General features: G+C 37.2%; 1 protein-coding gene across 2 annotated transcripts in view; it reads right to left on the bottom strand.

The window, feature by feature from the left end:
- Window positions 1-231: 231 nt before the first annotated feature.
- The window catches only part of PITPNB (phosphatidylinositol transfer protein beta), a 31,145-nt gene continuing 10,025 nt past the window's right edge, over window positions 232-21,351 (bottom strand). Inside the window, exons 7-11 of one of the 2 annotated variants that reach the window (XM_080559013.1) lie at window positions 11,360-11,437; window positions 8,529-8,639; window positions 6,195-6,317; window positions 2,999-3,085; window positions 232-2,134 (exon numbers count right to left, since the gene is read on the bottom strand). In XM_080559013.1, coding sequence (XP_080415139.1) covers window positions 3,038-3,085; window positions 6,195-6,317; window positions 8,529-8,639; window positions 11,360-11,437 — 360 coding nt within the window. In that variant the 3' untranslated portion in view covers window positions 232-2,134; window positions 2,999-3,037. The remainder of the gene's footprint in view (window positions 2,135-2,998; window positions 3,086-6,194; window positions 6,318-8,528; window positions 8,640-11,359; window positions 11,438-21,351) is intronic. The other variant, XM_080559012.1, reaches the window with a different exon arrangement.

Genomic DNA, 21,351 nt, shown 5'->3' with positions numbered 1-21,351 from the left:
AAGGTTCAAGCTAATCATGTGTTACTCTGCTTGAAATCATAAACCAAAACAAATATCCAAACAACAACCCCCCACCTCAATTGCTTCTAACATACAAGCACACATTTGAGCTCACAACCACTGAAGCTCATCCTTCGAGGACTTCCAACCTTCTCACACAGTTCAGTAAAACTAAAGTGCCAGATCATTAGCAAACCACAAACACTAACACCTAAGACAAGAGACAGAACATTTTATCACCAAATTTATTTAAATTTCATTGACTGTTTTGCTGTAGGTCATACCAAAGTCTGCCAAAGTAAACTCAACATTTTACATTCACTGCAAGATTCTCTCAAATTTTCACAAGTCCAAAAATATGAAAGTTGTAGGGTCCCTTTCCCTCAGTTTCCATTTTGACTCATTTTTGACTCATTTTAATGACAGTGGGACTTGTATTCTACTATTGAAAGAGAACTGAGACCTTAGTTTTCCAGGTTTGCAACAACCCTCCTTTTTAAATCATGTGTGTACATATATTTGCAAAACCGACCTCCTGATGGTACAGAGAACAAGTATCATTTAATTGCTAATTCAAACAGGAAAAAAAAAAGAAAAAAACAACAGCTTTGCAGCATGAAGGACAGGAAGGTGAAATTGCACAGAAGAAATGTACAAATGTCCACTTGCTGGCAGGCACTTCAGTGCCAAGCCCTCACAGCAGACGCGTGCAGTGGCAAGGTCAGCCATATGGCAGACCTGGCCCTGCTACCCTTCAAGTTTAGGCAAATATTATCATTGACGGTTGCAGAAATCAGATGACTCCTTCTGTAAGCAGCCTAAGTTAAAAATGGTTCTGAATAGTTGGATGTATGTGAGATTATAAAGATGGATGCTTAAGCAAGGATTGCCTTACTGAGGTTTCTGGGGACACCAGGCAGTATTAGAACTTAACTAGTATTTCTAAAATAATTTTTCTGATCTAGCAAGCATTTTGATAATATATACCTATGATACGCTCTATCTCAATATTTTCTTAAAAATGCTGAAGACATTTTCCTATTTGAGAGTTATCTACAGACCACCTTTATTACACCATCTTTTGTGTGTCTACTCCTAACAAATATCAGAGAAACATGTTAGATGCTACAATTTAAACTTTCATAATACCTGAAAGTATACATCTCTTTTTAAGTGTATTTTCAACATGAAAAGAGCTAAAATCACCATTATATTCCATTGTGTAATGTGTGTGAAATCAAGACCATTTGCATAGCTTCCAAAGTGAAACTCTGGAAAATTGCAATTTTTATTAACAGTATTACTTTAGAGAAGGTCTATCTGCCTCCATTTTCACTGCATGGCCTAAGACATACTTGAAATATTGTTGGTTTCTTTGTCTAGAAAGCCAGCTTCTGGAAAATTCCAAATTGAAAGTATTTTATAAATCACCAGCCATTTTTCCTTAATCTTGGCAATTTTAATGAAGAAAAAACATTAGCATTTGAATGTACAAAAGTCCAATAAAACACGATTTTTATTTATTTTTTTTTAAATCAGTGAATGGGTAAAGTTTGAGTCAAACTCATTCAACAGTAAAAGTCTTCCAATTTCCGCTAATAGAAATTTCTTTCTGATTTGACTATAGGATAATGACAATCCAGAAATAAATAGCTATAAATACATTCATTGTTCCTATTCCAAAAATGACGACATAGGGAAGACACAAAATTGAAATCAACTTATTTGAATCTGTTTCTTTACACTGAGATACGGGCAAGTTATAGCAGAGTGACTCAAGACAGGAAAAAAATGTAAGGAATAAATTGGTCCAGTATTGACATTCATGAAACATATCAGTTAACATAATTCTGCAGTTAATTCAACCTTTAAATGACACTACTCAGTTGATTTTTATTTGCTTCAGGTATACATAATGAAAGCAGTTTCCTTTGCATCTTTGCTGAGGACAGGTATAGTACCCTGGAGACACTGTAACAACCCCCTTCAGTATGCATGTGCGTATATATAATTATATACAAATAATCATGCATCCACACACACATTTGTATATCAACACTGCATGTGATGGTTAAATCCATCATCATTCATCGTTGGCAGCACTTGTTCCTCTGACTTGGCCTTGATTACGTAACTGTGGAGAAAGAAGACACACAATTAAGCATTAACAGTTTATTTGAATACTAAGTTCCAAATAGATAGTTCCATTAACCTCCAAGAAAAATAGGGCAGGGCAGTCAAAACATCACCAGGACTGAACAAACCATACCAAAGCAATGCGAGATTTGTTAGGTAATCTTAATTTGGGTGCTATCCTCACTGGTGGACAGCAGCTCCAGTCTGAGAAACCTCACACCAATCAGCAGGATTTAAAAAATGCTTTGGCTCTGGGATCCCACCTGCAGTATTAAAACAGTCACAGTGGGAAATACCAACATTAAAGTAATAGACACAAATACTTAGAAGTCTGCAAACCTCTGAAAACCCTGCTTCCTGCAGTAACAATTTTAATATAATTTAGTATTTATAAATATCTCTATGGAACTGGATTTTATGAAGTTAACACACTTTAAAGATGACAGTCCACAGTTTCCCTCAATTATGTGGATTAAGTCCACATATCATGTGATACTGACTTTTCTGATTTGTGCCCAGAAAACTACTTGCAGGCTTCAGAGCTCAGTACCAGCATGGTGATAACAATGGTCACACACTTTGGGTTTCTGCACTAGAGGAGCACGAAGAACTGTGTTACATTGCCAGTGTGTAAGGCATTCAGCAACCAGACTGAGCACCTGCAATTTATCAGTGTCCATGTACAGAGAAGGTCTCTTATGTACCCCGGACACAAAAGGTCACCTTCAGCTGTTGATCACATCGAGGTTCTCAAACAGGTGTGAGCTTACAGCCCAGAAGCATTGTCTAGATATAATTTTGCCAGCAATTCCCATCCATATATTAGTCACTTTTCTCCTTTTCCATCCAGCAGTTGACTTACACAGCTTGATTTGCCTCAGAACCTACAGAGAGACCTCCTCTAGACGTCAGCAGCCAATGTGCCTCGAACGGAACCCTTCTTACGCATCTAAACGTAAAATAAAACTGTGAGCTACCACGTAAAGAACCTATCATACTGTGGTTAGTACGAGAGAAGTAACGATCTACACAGCCAGGACTACTTTCCCTGGCCAGGACCAAAACCAGAACCAGCCTCAGCTGAAGTTTTTTGGAGACTGGGAATACAGAGTGTTTCTTTTCCATGAGGGAAGCCTGGGAACCATACAGCAGCTGTAAATGATACCCCTTAGATTTTTAACAGGCCATGAGGCTTCAGCTCAGAGCCATACCGCTTGAAATACCCAAAGACATGAGATACATCACAGTGCTGTTGCAGGGTCAGATGCTCTTCTATTATGCACTGATTAGCTGATGTGTATTTAATGAGGCACAGGTGCTCCTTATCTCCAGAAGCCAGATACATAAAACTCTAAGTGAAAGAAAGAAAAAAAACAAGAAAAGGATGGGCTGGGATAGAGAAACTCTGGAAGAACATTGATGAGGATTCAGAGAGTAACAAAAAAAGTAACAAAAGCAGGGACCCTGACAATAAAAATTGACTTATGATGAAGAACAGGACCAAAAAGGAACTGAAATGTCCACAGAATCTAAAGAGAAAGATTAGCTTAAACTAAGAAGAAGAAACGGTGTTAATGACAAAAGGGAATAGCAAAACAAAGCAATGTATTCTACGGAAATGTAATGCTGCCAATATTAGGAGGCTTGCTTTCTGCAGTTGTTTCTATTTAAGCATTGTAAACCTACATAATGCAACAGCGTCAAAAAACATTTCTCTGTAGAGATGGAAGCATGAACATATTTTTGTCAACATGTTAAGTACCCTACCACTGAAGTCCTTACTTCCCAGTAGTCCAGGCCATAGAAAAAATGTTTTGTTGTATATCTGGGATTTAATGAAAGTTACTATTTAGCACAATGAAGTAGCTGCTTATGAAACACAACCAAACTATTTGGGGCAAAATTAATGCTCACGTTGTATTTGCAGTGACATTTTTGCCTTTAGGCTATTTTTCAATAAAAGGTGCATGTCACCGCAAAAACCTTGGAACAGCATCATTTATACGTATTTATAGACACCTCTATTTAGTTAAGAAAAAAATATTTTAGCGGTAGGTTTTCACTTCTCTCATATTTCATAACACACATAGAAAAGCTGTGTTAGTGTAACTTATCAATGCATTTTTCTCATGAAAAATAGACTTTTTCAAAAAGTAATACACTTAAGTTCTTGAAAGTAAGGTCATACACGACAAGCTACTTGAAATAAGCTAGTTGCATTGCTCAGCAAAACAAGAAAAATAGTATACAAGTAGGTTTGATATTTAAGAACAAGGATAAATGTTACACTCGAGAAACATGAAGTGGGCTTTGGTTAACTAAAAAGAGTAGCAAATGTTTTGCAAAAAGTATTTAAAAGAACAGTTACTTACCAGTGAGAACTGTGAAACAACATTTGCTTTAGGGAAGACAAACATCCAGAGACACAAAAGGGAAACTTTCTCATGCACAGGGCTGCATCAAGCACTGCTTACTCTCTCCAATACATACCTTGTATGCAATACTCACACTGCCACTATCCTTTCTCAGAGAAATTGGATGAAGTCCGTTTCATTCCAAATAAAGAACTATGGGTGTGCAAAAGAAAACCCTTCTGATAAAAATCAGGTATAGAGAGGAAAGTGGTTACTCTTCCTCCTTCATAGACACCTAGGAATAGGTGGTTCTAGCAATAGATTCTGGCATAAAGCAGAATTAAAGAAGAAATCCATGTGAATTGAGAGAACACCTTCCGTAATAAAAAAATATCCAAATGCCAGTAAGAAAGTACTGTGTTTGCAAGAGTGTATGGACATCATTCTTTTCCAAAATATATTTTGGGAGCTGCCAAGGCAGACAATCCCTTCAGCTTATCTGAAAAGAAAGTTTGGTTTTACCAGTTCAGACCATCTACCTATTAACACACAGAATGGTGAAGAAGCACTTCTTCCAAACTCACAAAACATTTCTACACAATGCAAGATGGCTCCACGCAGTTCAGAAAGACCAAACAGAGAGAGCATAACAAGTGGGGATGGAGGAGTTACAACTAGTTTTGATACTAAAAGAAAAGATGTGTTAGGCTCAAACCACAAAATGCACTTTATAACCACCGTCAACAGTAGGTCAAAAGCATAAGACAGTATTTAAAGCTGTCTGGCAGCTGAAATGAGTTAACCCATGCAAAAAAGCAAGTTGTAGCTGAAGGCACATTGTGTCCTGACAGCACCAAGACAATGGAAGCAAAATGACAAGCTGAACAGGTTTGGGGCATAAAGCAATTGGCAAAATGGGAAGAAAACATAATTGCAACTCCACGGACTGCAAAGAACCTGAAGATAGCGGGACTTAGAATGAGAAAGGCTCTTGCCAAAGGTTGAGCTCTGGAAAGAGACTATAGAAGAAGGCTTCTTGCTTAGCCTATGATGTTTCTCTACCTCTTAAAAGAAAGAGCTGGGAAAGTGCCCAATGGATGGATTTCCTTCTAGACCTCAGTCCAAAGACAGATCAAACTAAATATATTTGATCCTCACAGCCCCTAATGCAGGAAAATTGATACCGCCTCAAACCTGTTAATTTTACTGTTTTTTTTCCCTCAAGTAAAATTTAGTTTTGCTGTGCTAATCAGGATGAGTGCAACTGTTGTCACGTGACATATATAAGTTTGCTTCACAACATGTTTGAAGAGAAAAAGTAATCATGTCTAACAATGATTAGAAATGAAACAAAGCAAAACGAGATGACAGCTCTACCTGACAAGTGGTAAACAGGCACTCAAAGGGATTTTATGTAATGAGTATGATAACATAAATGAAGAGATGGGCAATGTAGACATTTCAGATTTACTGACATCAGAAATATTTGCCTTACAGCCACTTCCATCTTAACAAAACACAGCATGCAGAAGCTTGAAGTGCGTGGTTCTGCAGAGGAGAATCTTTAAAGGGGCTATAATGCTCATCAGCAGTTGCCCAGACACACACAAGGGGATGTACACAACTTAATTTGCTTCAATTTCTAACAGTCTAAATGGCATAGCTATAGACAACACACAAACATCAGCCTTAAGGAGGTCTTACCGCTTCCAGCTCCTTTTGGGTTTCATCCTCCATTCTCCTAATGTCTTCCATAGTCAGATCAATCCACTTGTCAATCCAACAGAACAGCTGGCGATGAAAGTTGGTAAATATCCTTTTTTCTTGCTTTAAGAAGATAAGTAAACATTAGATACAGGCCTGCTTTTTGCCAAAGACTGGTGAATTGATTGCAGGTATTCATTTTGAAAAAGTATAATCTTTAGGTGCTTAATGTTTCATACTGCTAGAGGTTTTGCCTCCTCACATTACTGGATCCTATTTAAAGCCATATTAATTCTCACATTTTAAAAATGAACAGACTTCACTATCAAAAAAAAAGTTTTGCAAAAGGTCAGCAATTCATGCTACTTGAAGATCCTGAAGAATCCTTCTAAAATTTGTTCTACCCAAGACAGCACCAAGCTGAAATAAAAATGGCATCATAACAGCTAGAACATTTAGCTTGCACTGTGTAAAAATCTAGACCAGAACTGTCACGGGCTCTGTGCTGTTAAAAAAACAACAAGGATACTCAATTCCTGAGGCAGAATGAAACAATAAGGGGGGTAGTTCTGACTCCAAAGATGGCACACTTGTGATTTGTACTGAGTCAGCATCTCAGCAACACCTGATGTACAATTTCAAAGGTACAAAACCCTTGAGAGTACAGATATTTAAGCTAAGGATTCCACAGCCATTTCATTACAGCAGGCATATCTGGGTTCTGAATCGATCTCAGTAAGAACACTGTCACTATGACTCAAATTGTTAGGTTTCACATTTTTAAAATACTGCTGCCCCTAAAAACAGTGTTGTGCTGAAGATCTGTACTAGCCCAGTGTAGCTCTTGTGCCATGGAATTTTAACTTTTACAATGTTGACTTGGAAGATGAAAGAGGTATCACATAAATCATCCCATTTGCAGAATTATCACTATTGCTTCTGGCTGCTCTGATAAAAGCAGTCATGCAACACTGAAATCTATTTCACTACTAAAACTCAGACTTCTGCATGTATTCAATTACCCAGGTTGCCACCTAAAGTTCAGGTCTTGTTCATCTGCTCCCAGATTTTGCATTGTTAAAGCTGCTGACTGTCCTCAAAACCAAAGCTGATCACCTTTAACACACAGTTCTTGACAACTGGCAGAAAGAGATCAATTTCCTCTGAAGAATCAGCTTCAATTAAAGCAAGGCCAAAAAAAAAAATAAAATCTTATCTTCAAGTATTCCCCTCATCAGATCACAGAATCAGTCTTGGCTCTTCTGGTAGCTTATTCCCAACCAGTTTTCAGTTTGAAACGTGTAACGCACAATTCCTTCCCAAACCCACCACCACACCAAAGCATCTCCTTTCCCTTCCTTTGCACTGCAGATATCACAAACTACCTTCTCTATCTTATTCTCAATTATTATTGTTTGAAGCTTTTCTCTTTTGCTATCATCACTATTAAAATAACAAGACTTTTAATGCAGGTTGCTAGGTAGTCCACTAACAGCTGAACGCCCTGTTTACCACAATGAAAATGGTCTCACTTGTGTTGTCAGTGAGGAAACACCATGCCCAACTGCTACTGGAATATGTTTTTGTTACTCACTTTTACAGCACATTTTCTCTGGATTGAAGAGAACTGGAATGCCAGTCTAGATCAAACACTTCGACTACACGTTAAGTTTACATTCTGAATGTTTCAACTTTTTTTTTTTTAAATTTCAAAATTCATATTCTGATGATAAAGTAGTAATGAAATAAGATGCAAGTGTAATTTGACAAAACACTAGTTGCCAACTAAACCCTAGTGTATTGGATTATACTTGCATCAGACCTTGCTTTGCAAGCATTTAATTCCAGAGATATCAAGTACTGTAGAATTAGTACAAATGCAAGAACACTTTCATATGAAAACTAGAATAGAAGATACTAAAGAAACACCAGTACATATTTTATGCAGCTTTCAACTTATGAGGTCAAAACAAATCAAAGATTTGCCAAGTGCTGTGGTTTACAAAATCATGAGTTAAACTTACATGACACAGACTCTTTGCTAATATTTTTGCTTTTTTAGCTTAGAGTGTTATTCTAGTACACCATCAGTGAAACATCACTGCTTGTAGACCAAGACACAAATGGTTCTGTTTGCTGAAGAAATGAACAGGAACTGCTTGACTGCAAGCAACGGGAAACTTCTACGCTGTTTCACCTCAAAAAAAAACACCACCCACCACCACCACAAACAAAAAAACTCTGCCAGAACAGAACCACCCTGCCTACCTACCTGCCCACCACCAATCCCAACTCTCCAGCAACATCACAGTGTTTTTTTTAAGAAGCACTTACCTTTTGTATAAAGTTTTCAACTTTGTTCTGCAGTCCCCACCATTTAAATTTGATAGTCACCAACTTGTAAGCACACATTTTAGGACACTCTTCATCAGTTGCTAGCTCTTTCTGTTTACAGATAAATGAAAAGATTTTTTTTTAATTGATTTCAGTGAAATGCATTTAATATTATTATTAGAAATTATCATTCTAGGTATTAGAAAATGACTGCACTGTAATCTCAACATAGGATAACAGGGATTAACAGACAATCAGGCTAAACCTATAAAACAATTCCACCCATACTGCAAGCATATATTATAAATTTAAGTTTTAACATTATTTTCATTTTCATGACTTAAACTATAATATACTTTCAGGCATTTTGAGGGGACAACGAAGCTTAATTATAATAGCTAGTGCCAACTTATTTTACACTTCTGGGTCTATTACCTACAGGCAATTATAACCTGAGTTGTACTAAGTTTCTCATTCTCAGTATGATTGTGGAAAACATTCGCACTAAGAAAAAAATCAGATAATAAAAAGCACAGAACTACCCCTGAAGTTTACTTCTCACAACAACATCAAACAACTTCATTTCAATCCTGCTTTGCCTATGTGCTGCAAAAAGAAATTGAACCCTGGCATGCTCTCCCCTATTCCTCTCTTCCTCACCTTCCTTCCCCGAAGGCAATGACAGAAGGATATGTCTTTACCCAGGCACAGATGTAATTTCTAGTTGCGTGGCATAATATACATATGTTTTGCATAATGAATTATCAACCTTCTGACTGCTACTATAGAATAAACCCAGGAACCTCCCATCATTGGCAATAGGTGGCCATAAGACAACAAACTCCACTTCAAAGACAGTGAGCTATGGCTCAAGGACTTTGTGTAGAAGAAAAAGAATCCCCAGAACTAACTGAGGGGAAATTCAGGAGACACCCACCACCATCTCCTCTAATTCCTAGGTTTCTATCAGAGTTCCTACTTCCAAACAAGTTTGAAGTACCTGTAACATCACGCACAGTGATTTTCCTACAATTCATGCGGTCAAATTTATGTAACAGAAGAGACTATGTCATGTTTTTGTCTAACAGCACGTTTGGTTACTGCAGCCCTTCTAAGAGATAAAAAATAAGGTTTAAAACAAACAAACAGAACTTAACCTACACCTGCGTGTTTGGCTTGAATAACAAGAAATTACTGTATGAAGTGCACAGATTTTTATTCTGCCATAGACGTTTGTTCTTCTTTCCTCCTCAGGGAACAGCGAGGGCTGATACAGGAATTGCCTATTTGGGCCTGTGTGACCCAAGGAAAGAGGGGAATCACTTTTTTATTGTTTAAAAACAGCTGCAAAAGGAGGAGAACTCTGACTGCCTGGAACTGGCAGCACTGAATTTTTATGTTCCATTTAGTTTTGTCCTTTTACTAATGCCTGGACATAGATTTCTGCTGTTTAGGAACACAAAACAACAACAGCACTTTGTTGGTTTTTTTTTTGTTGTTCATGAATAGAACATCAGTCTTCTGAGGATAACTGGTTTTCATTCAAAAGCTCTCTGGTGATGCATATTAGTGCTAAACATTCCATGTTAAATAAATATACATTATTGACCAAGATCTTTATACATTATACATACCTTACAATAAATCTTCTTAATTTGTGCATGACTAACAGCAGTTGTCCACTGAATTGTTAAAAGAAATCTATTTTAAAAATGCCCTAGATTATTTCTACTTTGAAATTTGTTGTGTATACAGCCTACCTGAGCGTCAGTTCTCTAGCATGACCTTCCTGTAGTTGAATACATAAGCAGAGCAAATTCTTACTGGATGTAATTTTATGTGGTAAGCATTTACCAATACTCAATAATGCGTGCAGAAAGGTGGCACTAATGCCAAGGAACTTTCACAGAATGTTATGTCTCATTTAAAACAGATTTATTCCATTATTCACTAAGGACATGAAGGAAATCCAGCACACTAGATTTTGGTTGGTAATGTTTGGTAACATTAAGCAAGCAGCCTGCATAATGCATTTAAAAGTAAATTCTTGGTACATAGGCTTAGATAACTGCAGCCCTGGGTAAAGGCCAGATGGCTTTACCTTGAAATGAAAGTTTTGGTCAAGCCATTTTCCTGTGGTTGTACAATGGCTCTACTTAACAGAAAGCTGGCAAATGACCAAAGCACGTGGAAAACGCATTCCCCAAACCAACTCAGATTACATAACTCAGACTAAGAATTTCAACAATGCGGTAGATGCATCTGTGCATGACTGTACACATGCATACAGAAATACAAACAAGATTTATTATCACACTGAAGGAGAATACTTATGATGAAATACTACATTTTTTGTCTGCATTTTATATGCATACCACAAAAGTTAAAAATATAGCAAGATGAAGACAGGCTTAGATTTAGTATGTTGATACACAGCTGTTATAACCATTTAAATATAGTTGGAAGCTTCCAACTATGGTTTTTTTTTTATTTAATTTTATTTTTTATTTTAAGTTACTGTCAGGGGTTACCACAATAGAATGAACACTTGCATGGAATTCATCACAGTGTAGATTCAAATGTCAGTCCTGAGTAAGGATAATGTTCATCCAATTTAAGTTGCATTGCTTTGTTTTCAGTAGTGATAATAAACAACTGGTAGACAGTACCTTGCTTATCTACATGTTTGGAATTTTAACTGAATACAAAAGGAAATAAATACTTCTGCCCTCTGTTTTAAGACTAACATCACTAGTACTAATCTCTAAGAAACTGCAGACTTCTTTTTTCCTGCTAAGACTTCATAAGGTTGTCAAGTCAGTTCTTATTACCTTCCAATTTGGCCCCAAAGGTCCTCTCTTAGTCTTAACTGACTGGAATAACGCAGGGTCTTCATCAGCTTTGTAGTCCTATAATGTAAAAAAAAAAAAGAGAGAGTCAGAAAAAAAACAGACAACGTCCCATTGTATTGAGCTTGTTCTGTTCAAGACTACCAAACTGACTGACCTGATTGATCTGGAGCAGGGTGTGGGGAGCACGTTTGTTAGTAGTGTTTAAGCTCTTGCTGAATACTCCATCACACCTGCTCATTCGCTGCATATCACCAATGGTGATTATTATCTATTCATACCACAGTTGCACTCTGGGGCTCCCTTACAGGTTAGACTATTCTCGTGCTGAGCACTGTCTTTGTCACTATCTTGTGTGACAGGCACTTATCCTTTCAGCTTTTTAAGCTTTCTTGGGGAAAGGAAAACAGTACTACAGAAATCAGTATACTAACATTTATCAAATTGCAACACGTCCACTTCTGAGAAAACAGAACAGAAAGGGAAGAAGGTGTAAGTGAGCTAACCTGCAAGGTTAGAAACTGCATGATCTCAAGTCTGCGAGAGACATTACCAGGCTAAAGACAGAGAGGGCACAAGGCAGCAATCCGAGTGGCACTGCTTTAGAACAGACATGACTACTTATCAAGTCTCTTACAGTGGAAACAAAGCTATTATCAATAGAGCTGAGAGATTACAAATGCTTCCAACATATAAATTTACTTCATTTTACCGATTACTAGTATGGAAATGGTTACTTCATAAAGATGCTTCTTTGGGAATTAGGGAAGAATAAAAATCCCTGACCTCAGTACTGAGTACAAGTAAGGTTTACATAATGTCTCAAAAATATCCGCCTAAGAAAACCACTACATCCCGGCAACCGAAGAGAACTGTAAAAATTTAAATTACTTTTAAGTAGAACAAGTACTTGGTAGGTGCTGCAGAAAAGCCCCAGAGTTTAGCAAAGTTAATGTGTAATTTTTAAAAGCAATTCTAATGAGGACAAAATTTGCAGAGCATGAAAGAAATACCACCAGAAAAGTAGCTACTGTCATTCCCCCCACTTCTGCAGAGATGTCACAAACAATCTCGTTTGTAAACTGCTTCAAAGATGAATTAAAACTGTACCTTCATCTTTCTTACTGCATCCCCCTATATTCAAAATTAAATCCTATCAGCCCCAGGATAGAAATACATTTTAGAAAGGATCTCTGAATACTAAAACTGCAATATTGATATTTCTTCTCAGGCACTATGAAGGCATCTAACTACACCCTCACTGCAGTGTGTTGTGGAGAGCTGGTTTCCACAGATGACTGAGTTAAAAAGTTCTTGTAGGTGAAGGTATGAATACAAATGTACGTAAAACAAACCTAAACACTTTAACATTATTAAGCAGGAATTGTCAGACTGGGTTAAACAGGAGCCCACTCTAATCTAATATTCTGTCTTAGTGGCCAGTAACAGATGCTGCATGGAAGGATGCAAATAACCCACTGGCAGAGCTATCAATCCAAGTAGTAAAAGTTTGGTTTTCACTTAGGTGTTTTGTTTTGTTCTCCCTGGGAAGAATATAAACTCTTCATTTATAGAGCATCATATAACTGGGTATTTCTATCCACTTTTATTCTTGCCCTTTGCTGCAGCCAGTGGTAATTAGTGACTAATGAATTATGAACTGTGCAAAAAGTATTTCCTTCTCCTATTCTTCCAAAGGGCCTGATTCCCACCCTCCTCCCCATTTTATTGGCTTCTCCGTTAACCTTGTATTGACACGGGAAAGGTGAACTTTACATGTAACATTTTTCACCGTATTTAGTTACTAAGAAAATCCTAAATGAGCCTGAGAGTAACAACCCACACAAAAGAAATTTCCTTATTTTCAATGTTTAACTCATGTAAGTTGAACTCATCACAGGGTACTACTGGACATACAGTTGAGGAGTTGCTATAAGAATTCAATGTTTCAGCTGTCAGAAGTACAGAAGATCCCATCTAACACATCAGCTTTCAGTTCTAGATTTTTCCATTAGCATGGAGGAATGAAGGCTACTTCTAAACTGAAATTTCAAATCCACAGAGGGAGGCTATACAAATTAGTCATTAATGCTCACACAACCCCATTTTGATGTTTACAATGTACTTTTTTTGCAAGCTAGATGGGACTAGAAGATTTCAGGTCCTCTCAGACGAATCTGATTTCACTTACAGAAGCTCAGCTATTACACTCCAACACTTTCTTCTCTACAATTTTTTCATACTGCTGAGTTCTTTTAAAATACCTAGACTATGTATTAAAATGGGCTGAAGAAATGATTTAAAACATAACTTTTCAGCCATTTTGTAATTAATATATTTAGAAACCATTAACAGATAAACTTGTGTTAAGCATTTAAATAGACTAAAAACTGACCATCTTTCCTAGAAGCATTTAAGCGATTCAAAAGACATTTAATCACATTGCCAGTAGATATATTTTATGAACTTCCACAACACAGTATTTTCCTCTACATTGCCCTTTAAATTTAAGCAATTTATTTATATAAAGTACCCAAATAATAGCCAATCAGCTTTAGCAGGGTGCTCCCACAAGTACTAAGATAATACTTTATCTACCATACAGGAATTTTTTAATTAATTGGTAGAAGAACTGTACATTAACATTGAAAATTCAGCAACACTTAAGTGCAATTCCACTCTTGAATTATTACAATTGCAGGACTCATAGCAATATTTGCGCTTTTGGAAAACCCTGCTTATTTATTATTTTACTGGAATAAAGCATGTCCTTTTTACAGGCATCAAAATGAGCAGTACTCCCTTATGTATGATAGCTTTGTCATATAGTATAGAGCCCTAACTCTCAATGCTGCTGCAAGTGAGCAGTAGCCCAGTAAGAGTTAGCCCACTGGCCTTGTTAGCATTGTCTCCTTCGGGAAGCCAAGGAGGGAGGTGAGCAGAGGGTGCAGAGCTTACAGAGCTTGCCACCAGCTGTAGAATTCTCATCTCATTTGTTATATCCAAATACTATGGGTGAAGACAGCTGCAACCTACTCAAATCCTCAGGTCCACAGCATATTTTGAAGGCTTAATTTCATACACTTTGTTTAAAAAAACAAAAACAACAACACTTGGGTGGGAAAAAAAGAATTTTCTTTATAAGTAAATCACCTTTAAGAAAGGTATTTAAATAGTAAAATAAAGTAATTTTACAGAAATTTATTTCATGTTTTAAATTACTGATAGTCACTGCCTCTTAACAACCTCATTCAAACATCGGAATAGAAGACACCGAGAAAGGGATCAAACTATAGTAACATATAAGCAGTTTGCCAGTTAACAACCATAAAATACAAGAGCTTCCATATTTTAATGCCAATTTTGTAAACAAAAACAGGCACAGCATTTGATACAACCCTGAGTTTCCTAGTTCAAATGTCTGAGTACCCTACCACAGCAGAGCCCGACACTCATACTGGTGTCTGGGGCATATGGGGACCAATCGCACATGCTTCAGTGGTACTAACAATACCCAGAGGATGCTGCAGCCTTAGAGCACAAACGTAACATGATTAGGATGTTCGCATAGTTAAAGTTCATCTCTGTGCTTTCTTTAGAGGAAAAAAGAGGAAAGAATAATTATAAAGAGCTTCTATTACTTAGTACAGAGCGCAACTGACCAAGTCTAAAAGCAACAAAAGGACAGGACCAAAATGAGTCCAACTTGTTTTATTAGGAAACCAGGTGAGAGTAAAACAGAAAATATTTTATGACAGTAAAATTCTGGTACATTTTTTACATGCAATCCAAATCAAAAATTTTCAACAACTTTCAACACAAATATAAACTGAACACTATCAAATCTACCAATGGTCAATAACCATCGAGAAAGACGGAAACCCAGGAAGCAGCAATATTATTCAAAAGAACGACTTAAAGGAGGTTTACTAAGAATGACAAGAAAGTCTGTAAGCTTGCTGTTGTGCCTACTCAGCTTTCACTGCTCACAAACGTGTTAAATTTATAGTTTGCCCAACCAGAAAGGAGAGACTGAGACTTAAGTTTTTTTCTTTTTAAGGTGAAGGAAATAAAAAAAATAACAACAGCTAAAATACATACACACTTGAATATATATATCTACATTTGAATAGAAAAGCTGCTTTTTCTTATAGCAGAGCAGGACTTGTTTCTCTGTTTCAACACAGAACACATGAGCATACAGAACAGCTGGTAAAGGTCTTCCCATTACACAGATGGGAAGCTCCTCAAAGTGAAGAGCACTCCGCAGCCTGGGGTGCAATTCCCAGGCAGCCACCCCAGGCTGCCTAACTAGTCCTTTCTGCATCCATTTCACTTGGGAAGCAAGGGAAGCAAGCAACAGAGCAGAGGTTCAACTTCCTTAACATCTAGTGTTGATCAGTACTGGAGGACTACAACAGTGTGCTTTTCTAATCTGAAAGCATCAATGCAAGTAAGAAACATCCAAACTCACAACACCAAAAAAAGATACTCAGGGCTAAACACACACCGGAGATGAAACACCTCAAGTCACTACAAGTTGCCATGAGGCTTTGTCATAATTCTGCAATAAAATGGTTCCAGACATGCCTACTAATATAGGAATTTCACTGATCCACTGTCCTTTGCAAGCACTACAATGGAAGCTCTACATAAAACATCAATCGAAAAAATCAAGCAAATTTCAGTAAGTTAGCATCCTTGCTTGAAGAAAGCTAAGCAAACTTTGGGAAACAGAATTTTTCTCCACCAGTTTCCACACACAGTATAATGCAGAAGTATACATAGTCTTGTCAAATGATTAAAGTGAAATATACTCAGCAATTTCTACAGTAGCATTCCAACCTCCTTCCTGAAAGGAGAAAAAGTAATCAACAAGGATCACCAAGTAACAAGCTATTTATCTGAAATCCTCCACAACCTTTATATTAGAAACTGCATTCATTCACTAACAAAACCTGTAGCATCTCATACCGTAAGTACTTTATACCTGTATGTTATGGTGGACACCATAGCAAGCTTACAGAAACACACTGTAGGATGCAGTTAAAAATACAGGTGCAGTTTTAAATACACGGTGATCAGATAACTCATGTTATGGTAGGAACTTTGCTTACTTTTGCTTTGGCGTTTTTGCATTTAAACTCACCTACATACGCAACTCTGATTTGATTTTTACGTTGTGGAATTCTTGGCCAGATACCACAGGGATACCCAAGTCCACCTGATCGGACATTGCCTGCCAGCCTCTCATTGCACAGAAACACAGGTAGAAAGTGACTGTGCTCTTGCATTTAGGACCCACACAAAAGTGCAGTTGGAAACACCAGAAATAAATGCCATCTACAGTAAAAGGTATAAAAATAAAAATTCAAAGAAAATAGATGAGTCATGGTAAAGTTGTCTATGCCAGAGACCACATACAGGAGCTTTCAAGAATCACTTAAACCAAGTCTGGTTAAGGACAGAAAAAAAATCTGTCTAGATTGAAGTCTAGAAGGACAACAGAGCATTGTGGGAACTCTTCTCAATACACAAACCCTACCAGCATGCAAGGAAGGAGACTGGACTAGAGCCAGGGTACAAATAAACAATAGTTCTTTGCAGAGTTTAAGGAAAATATCTGTGCAGCAAGAGCTTAACTCCTGACAGCAACAACTCCTTCTTAGGAAGAAAAACAGGCAACAGTTGGAACAAGTACTACAGCTGGAAAACACTGAAGCCCTCTTGAAAGCTAGACAGGCACACATTAGGCAGCAGTGTCAGAATATAGACAAATTAAGACTCTTCAAAGAAATACACAAATACTGTTTCACATGCACTTCCTGCTCAAAATCACAATACAACATGTGAATGCAACAAGCAATAGAGACTGTGAACAACAACCACATACAATAAAGTAATAATCACAACAAACCAAGAAACCACGTGTTTCTTTACAATTCTTTGCCCATCAACAGAAGCTAAGTTATGCCAAGATGCACCAATACATTCGGAACAACTTTATACCGGTGATACCACTTCCTTTCATTATTAAGGCCTGATGAAAGTAATAGCAGTATTGCTGATAGCTCATAGTTCAGTCTACTAATTATTACAAAACTCAAAAGCATACATACTAGATAGAATAATATTAGGAAAACTTCCTGAACATAACATAAAAATGACACAAGTCTGATATCTGCAAATTCATGAAAAAAGCTTCCTGAACACCACCTACACAGGTGTTAAGATACACGCAGATACAATTTCAGGCCTTCCAACTCCGTATTGCATTAGTTCTTTGAACTTTAAATGGAAGAACACACATACTACCAATATTATTTAGCAGAAACTACACGAAGTTGACCGTGGAAGGAAAAACATACTAGTATTTTTCTCTTTTATGACCCACAGACATGTGAATCCTCTTTCACATCAAGATAGAAGAAGAAAGTCAGGCTGGAAGTATGTCAAATTCCCAGCTCAGTGCATGATTCCCAAGTCTCATAAATGAAACAGTCACCAGCACTACTGTGGACATAACTGATACGCAAAAAAAAAAAAAACCATTTGCATATTTTGGTAGGTTTAGTTAAATGGCATTTGCTCTTTACTAACAATTAATGTCCAACAAGGTGAAGGAGAAAACACACTTTGGGGCAAAAAAAGTCAGGCCTGAAGCAGTCACTCTGTTTTCAACACTTCTCTGGATATCAGCATCCCAAAGAGCACTGGTGCCCATTCATACTGTGACTTTCACAAGAGGTACTCTACAACACTGTCACTTTGATGCCCGAATCCTAATCACTAATGTATTTCCAAACAAGTCAAGGACATTACAGAATCTACTATCCCCTGGATCTTTCAAGTATTAGGAGTCCCTGGGCTTTCCTCAGCAGCAGATGAATAAAAATACTGATTACTTGAGACCAGAGCCATTGCAGCAATCTTCAATACACAGTAGTTTTGTATGCTAGACTGTAAACTCTCACAGCAATTTGAAAGCAGAGCTTCAGAAGACTTGAGAAATGACTGCCAAATGAAGATATAACCACATGATCCCAAGTCATCTAGAGAACATCCACCAGCTGAACACCAGTCCATACATCCACACCTGCCTCTCCTGGATGCCAAAATGAAACAACCCTACAGAATTGAAGTCCAACAAAAATCACGTTTAAGTTGATTGGGCATTCTTCAAAAGAAATGTTCTTCATTTTTTTATCCTTCAAAAGTAACTAAGAAGTATAATCTGATCCTTTTGCTAACACACAGTCCACTTCACAATGTAGCCAAGATGTTCCAAGACTATTATCAACAAAATGCACAACAGATACTAAGCTTCTGGACTAGCAGTATGGACCTTTTAGATGCCTATATCATAAATTGAGTCCAAACTGGGACAAATCCACCTTGCTATCAAAAAACCCAGCTCTTTCACTCAAGAATCTTCTAACTCTTTTACAGACTACACAAGAAAAAGATTTCCTATATTCCATTATATTTCTTGAAACCACAGAACAAGGAATGGTACTGCACACTGAACAGACAACCCTTATCTCTAGTACTTAATGCAGCATTAAATAATTTGACTGATCTGTATAAAATTGCATTTTTAGAATTTTGTTTCAAGTAATATAATGAAGATCCAAAATGACCTAGAACAAGATATTTAATTTTCTCTTCATTGTACAGAAACGGCAATAAACTTGACTTCAATTTCTTTGTTTTCACTACACTCTAGTTTCTTACAAATTGTTTCCAAAATTTACTCTTTAAAAAGTCTTACTGTCTTGGGAAATAATTTTTATATACAAATCACACAAAGCTACTTGGATCGTACACTGGAGATGATTAAGAGATGCCAGGGTTAAATGTATACCTGAAGAAAGCCACAGACTTTGGCCAAATTATTTCTATACATACTTAAATAAGCACAAGTTAGTACATGCATGACATCAGTATCCTAAAGAAATTTACTATTTTCTGTATTTATGCTGATTGCAGTTCTGAAACTAAAGTAACTGTCATACTACAATGGCTTGGCCAAGGTTCACTCACTAATACAAGATAAAAAAATCTTGAATATATTTATCAAAACTTTTATCAAGATTGCTGGATCTTATAAATGCAGTTCCATTCCTTCAGTCGTAATGTTATACGAACTAGTACATTTGGATTCTTTTTCCAGGCCAAACTGTGACCAGGAAAATAAATGCATACATAAAACTTTCCTTTGGCAACACTGAGTATTCCTTTTCCCAGTGCACCTAAAAAAAACCACAGTACACCAGAAAAAAACAGTCAGCCACTTAGAAAGGTAATGGCTGAAGAATAAACACGGCAACTAAAAAATTGCCTACCATGTGAGTGACTTCAGAAACCACCCAATAGAGCGAACAAGCCAATGTTCTACTATCACTGAACAAACAGGAAGAAATTGTAGGGGGAAACCTTTTGGACAAAGAGACTGTATAGAAAACAGTAAATGCTTTCATACAGGACATTTTATTTCCAAAACCGTAAGCCTTTTCTGAAGGCATAAAGCAAGCAGGTCAGGCAATTTTGTTACTATCAGGTATCTGAAACTCCCCAAAAAATTACTCAAGTTCCATTACAAACATTTCACAGCAAACCTAAGTCATTAACATAAATTGAAAGTGTCTTCTCATGGACTCATAACCAGTAAAGGCAGAGAAAACAAAAGCCAGAAATTGCAGATTTTTGTAACAGAAGAGACTACAAGTCTGCGTCAAAGAGAATTTCTGCTGTAAAACAAACTCCTAACTATCTAGGAAAGGGGGGGCAAACAAGTGGAATGAAAAGGGTGCCGGCCTACAGATAACTCAGGGTTATATCTAAGTTTGTATAAAATTTTAAATACAAAGCCACTCTTTGTTTGGTAACATCAGGATTTGCAAAACTACATGTCTAGGAGATGAAATGGAAATGAAAATCTGAATCACATGATGAAAATTATTCCCAAGTATTCCTACACAATGACAGACTCTACTGTGACTTTGAACTTTCAAATACTTGCTGAGCACTTAGCTACAGCTAAAAAAATTATTAGGAGTTACTAGAAAAGGAGGAGAAGTTAGAAACATCAAAAATGACCAGAGGATCTGGCTTAAGCCATTCTGACCTCACAGTTTTGATACTCTGTAATATTCAAAAGGGAAAAAAAACCACAAGGATAACGTACTGAAAATAGTTCCAAGAACTTCCACATGAAGATGGACTGAAAGATAGAGGACCCTTGGCTTGGAAAGATAGGATAAAAAGGAGGTGGCGGAGGATGAAGGAAGTCTGATCATTGTCTGTAGGATAAGTTCTGCAGAAAGTACAAAAAGGGAATTATTTTTCCCCCCACAAAATTAATTAAATTATCAAGCAGGCAAAAGGTATTCTTCCTCCTCCCCAACTCTCCATAGAATTCATGATGCCAAAAAGGTCGTAAGTATAAATGGTTTCAAAAATGGACTAGATGCGCTCATGGGAACGTAAGTGGCTAATTAACAGGGCAGATGCAGCCACTGGGTCTGCAAGCCCTTTAAAAACAGATAACAACCTCTCAGCTTCTCATATGCTATTGCTTCCCAAGTTTCTTATCCTTCCACAAAGAATCTGCTACTGGCCACTAACAGGATACTGGGTTAGATGGATCTTTGTCCTGAGCTAAAAATATAGCTTCTTTTAGCATACCACCATCTGTCAGCCTTCAGTACAAAGGAAACGCACCATTAAAGGCAGACCACGTCATCTAATAGTGTGCACTCTAAAGAGTGCACATAGCACAAGCAGCGCTGTTCACTAAAAGTACTTCAAACAGAACAGATGCTTAAGTTCAACAAACATTAGTAATAAGCACAACCCTTTATTTACACATACTGCGATCGAGCAAGCATTCTGACAGATGACAGCATTGTAGTTGTCTGCCACAATTCCAGGCATGGAATAGGGAATGCACAACATACATTTACCTGCCAGTT

This window comes from Anser brachyrhynchus, assembly GCF_964034855.1.
Source record: "Anser brachyrhynchus genome assembly, chromosome: 17".
Classification (NCBI taxonomy): Eukaryota; Metazoa; Chordata; class Aves; order Anseriformes; family Anatidae; genus Anser; species Anser brachyrhynchus.
Note: the sequence above shows the minus strand (reverse complement) of the source record. Positions and strands in the feature narration are given on the sequence as shown.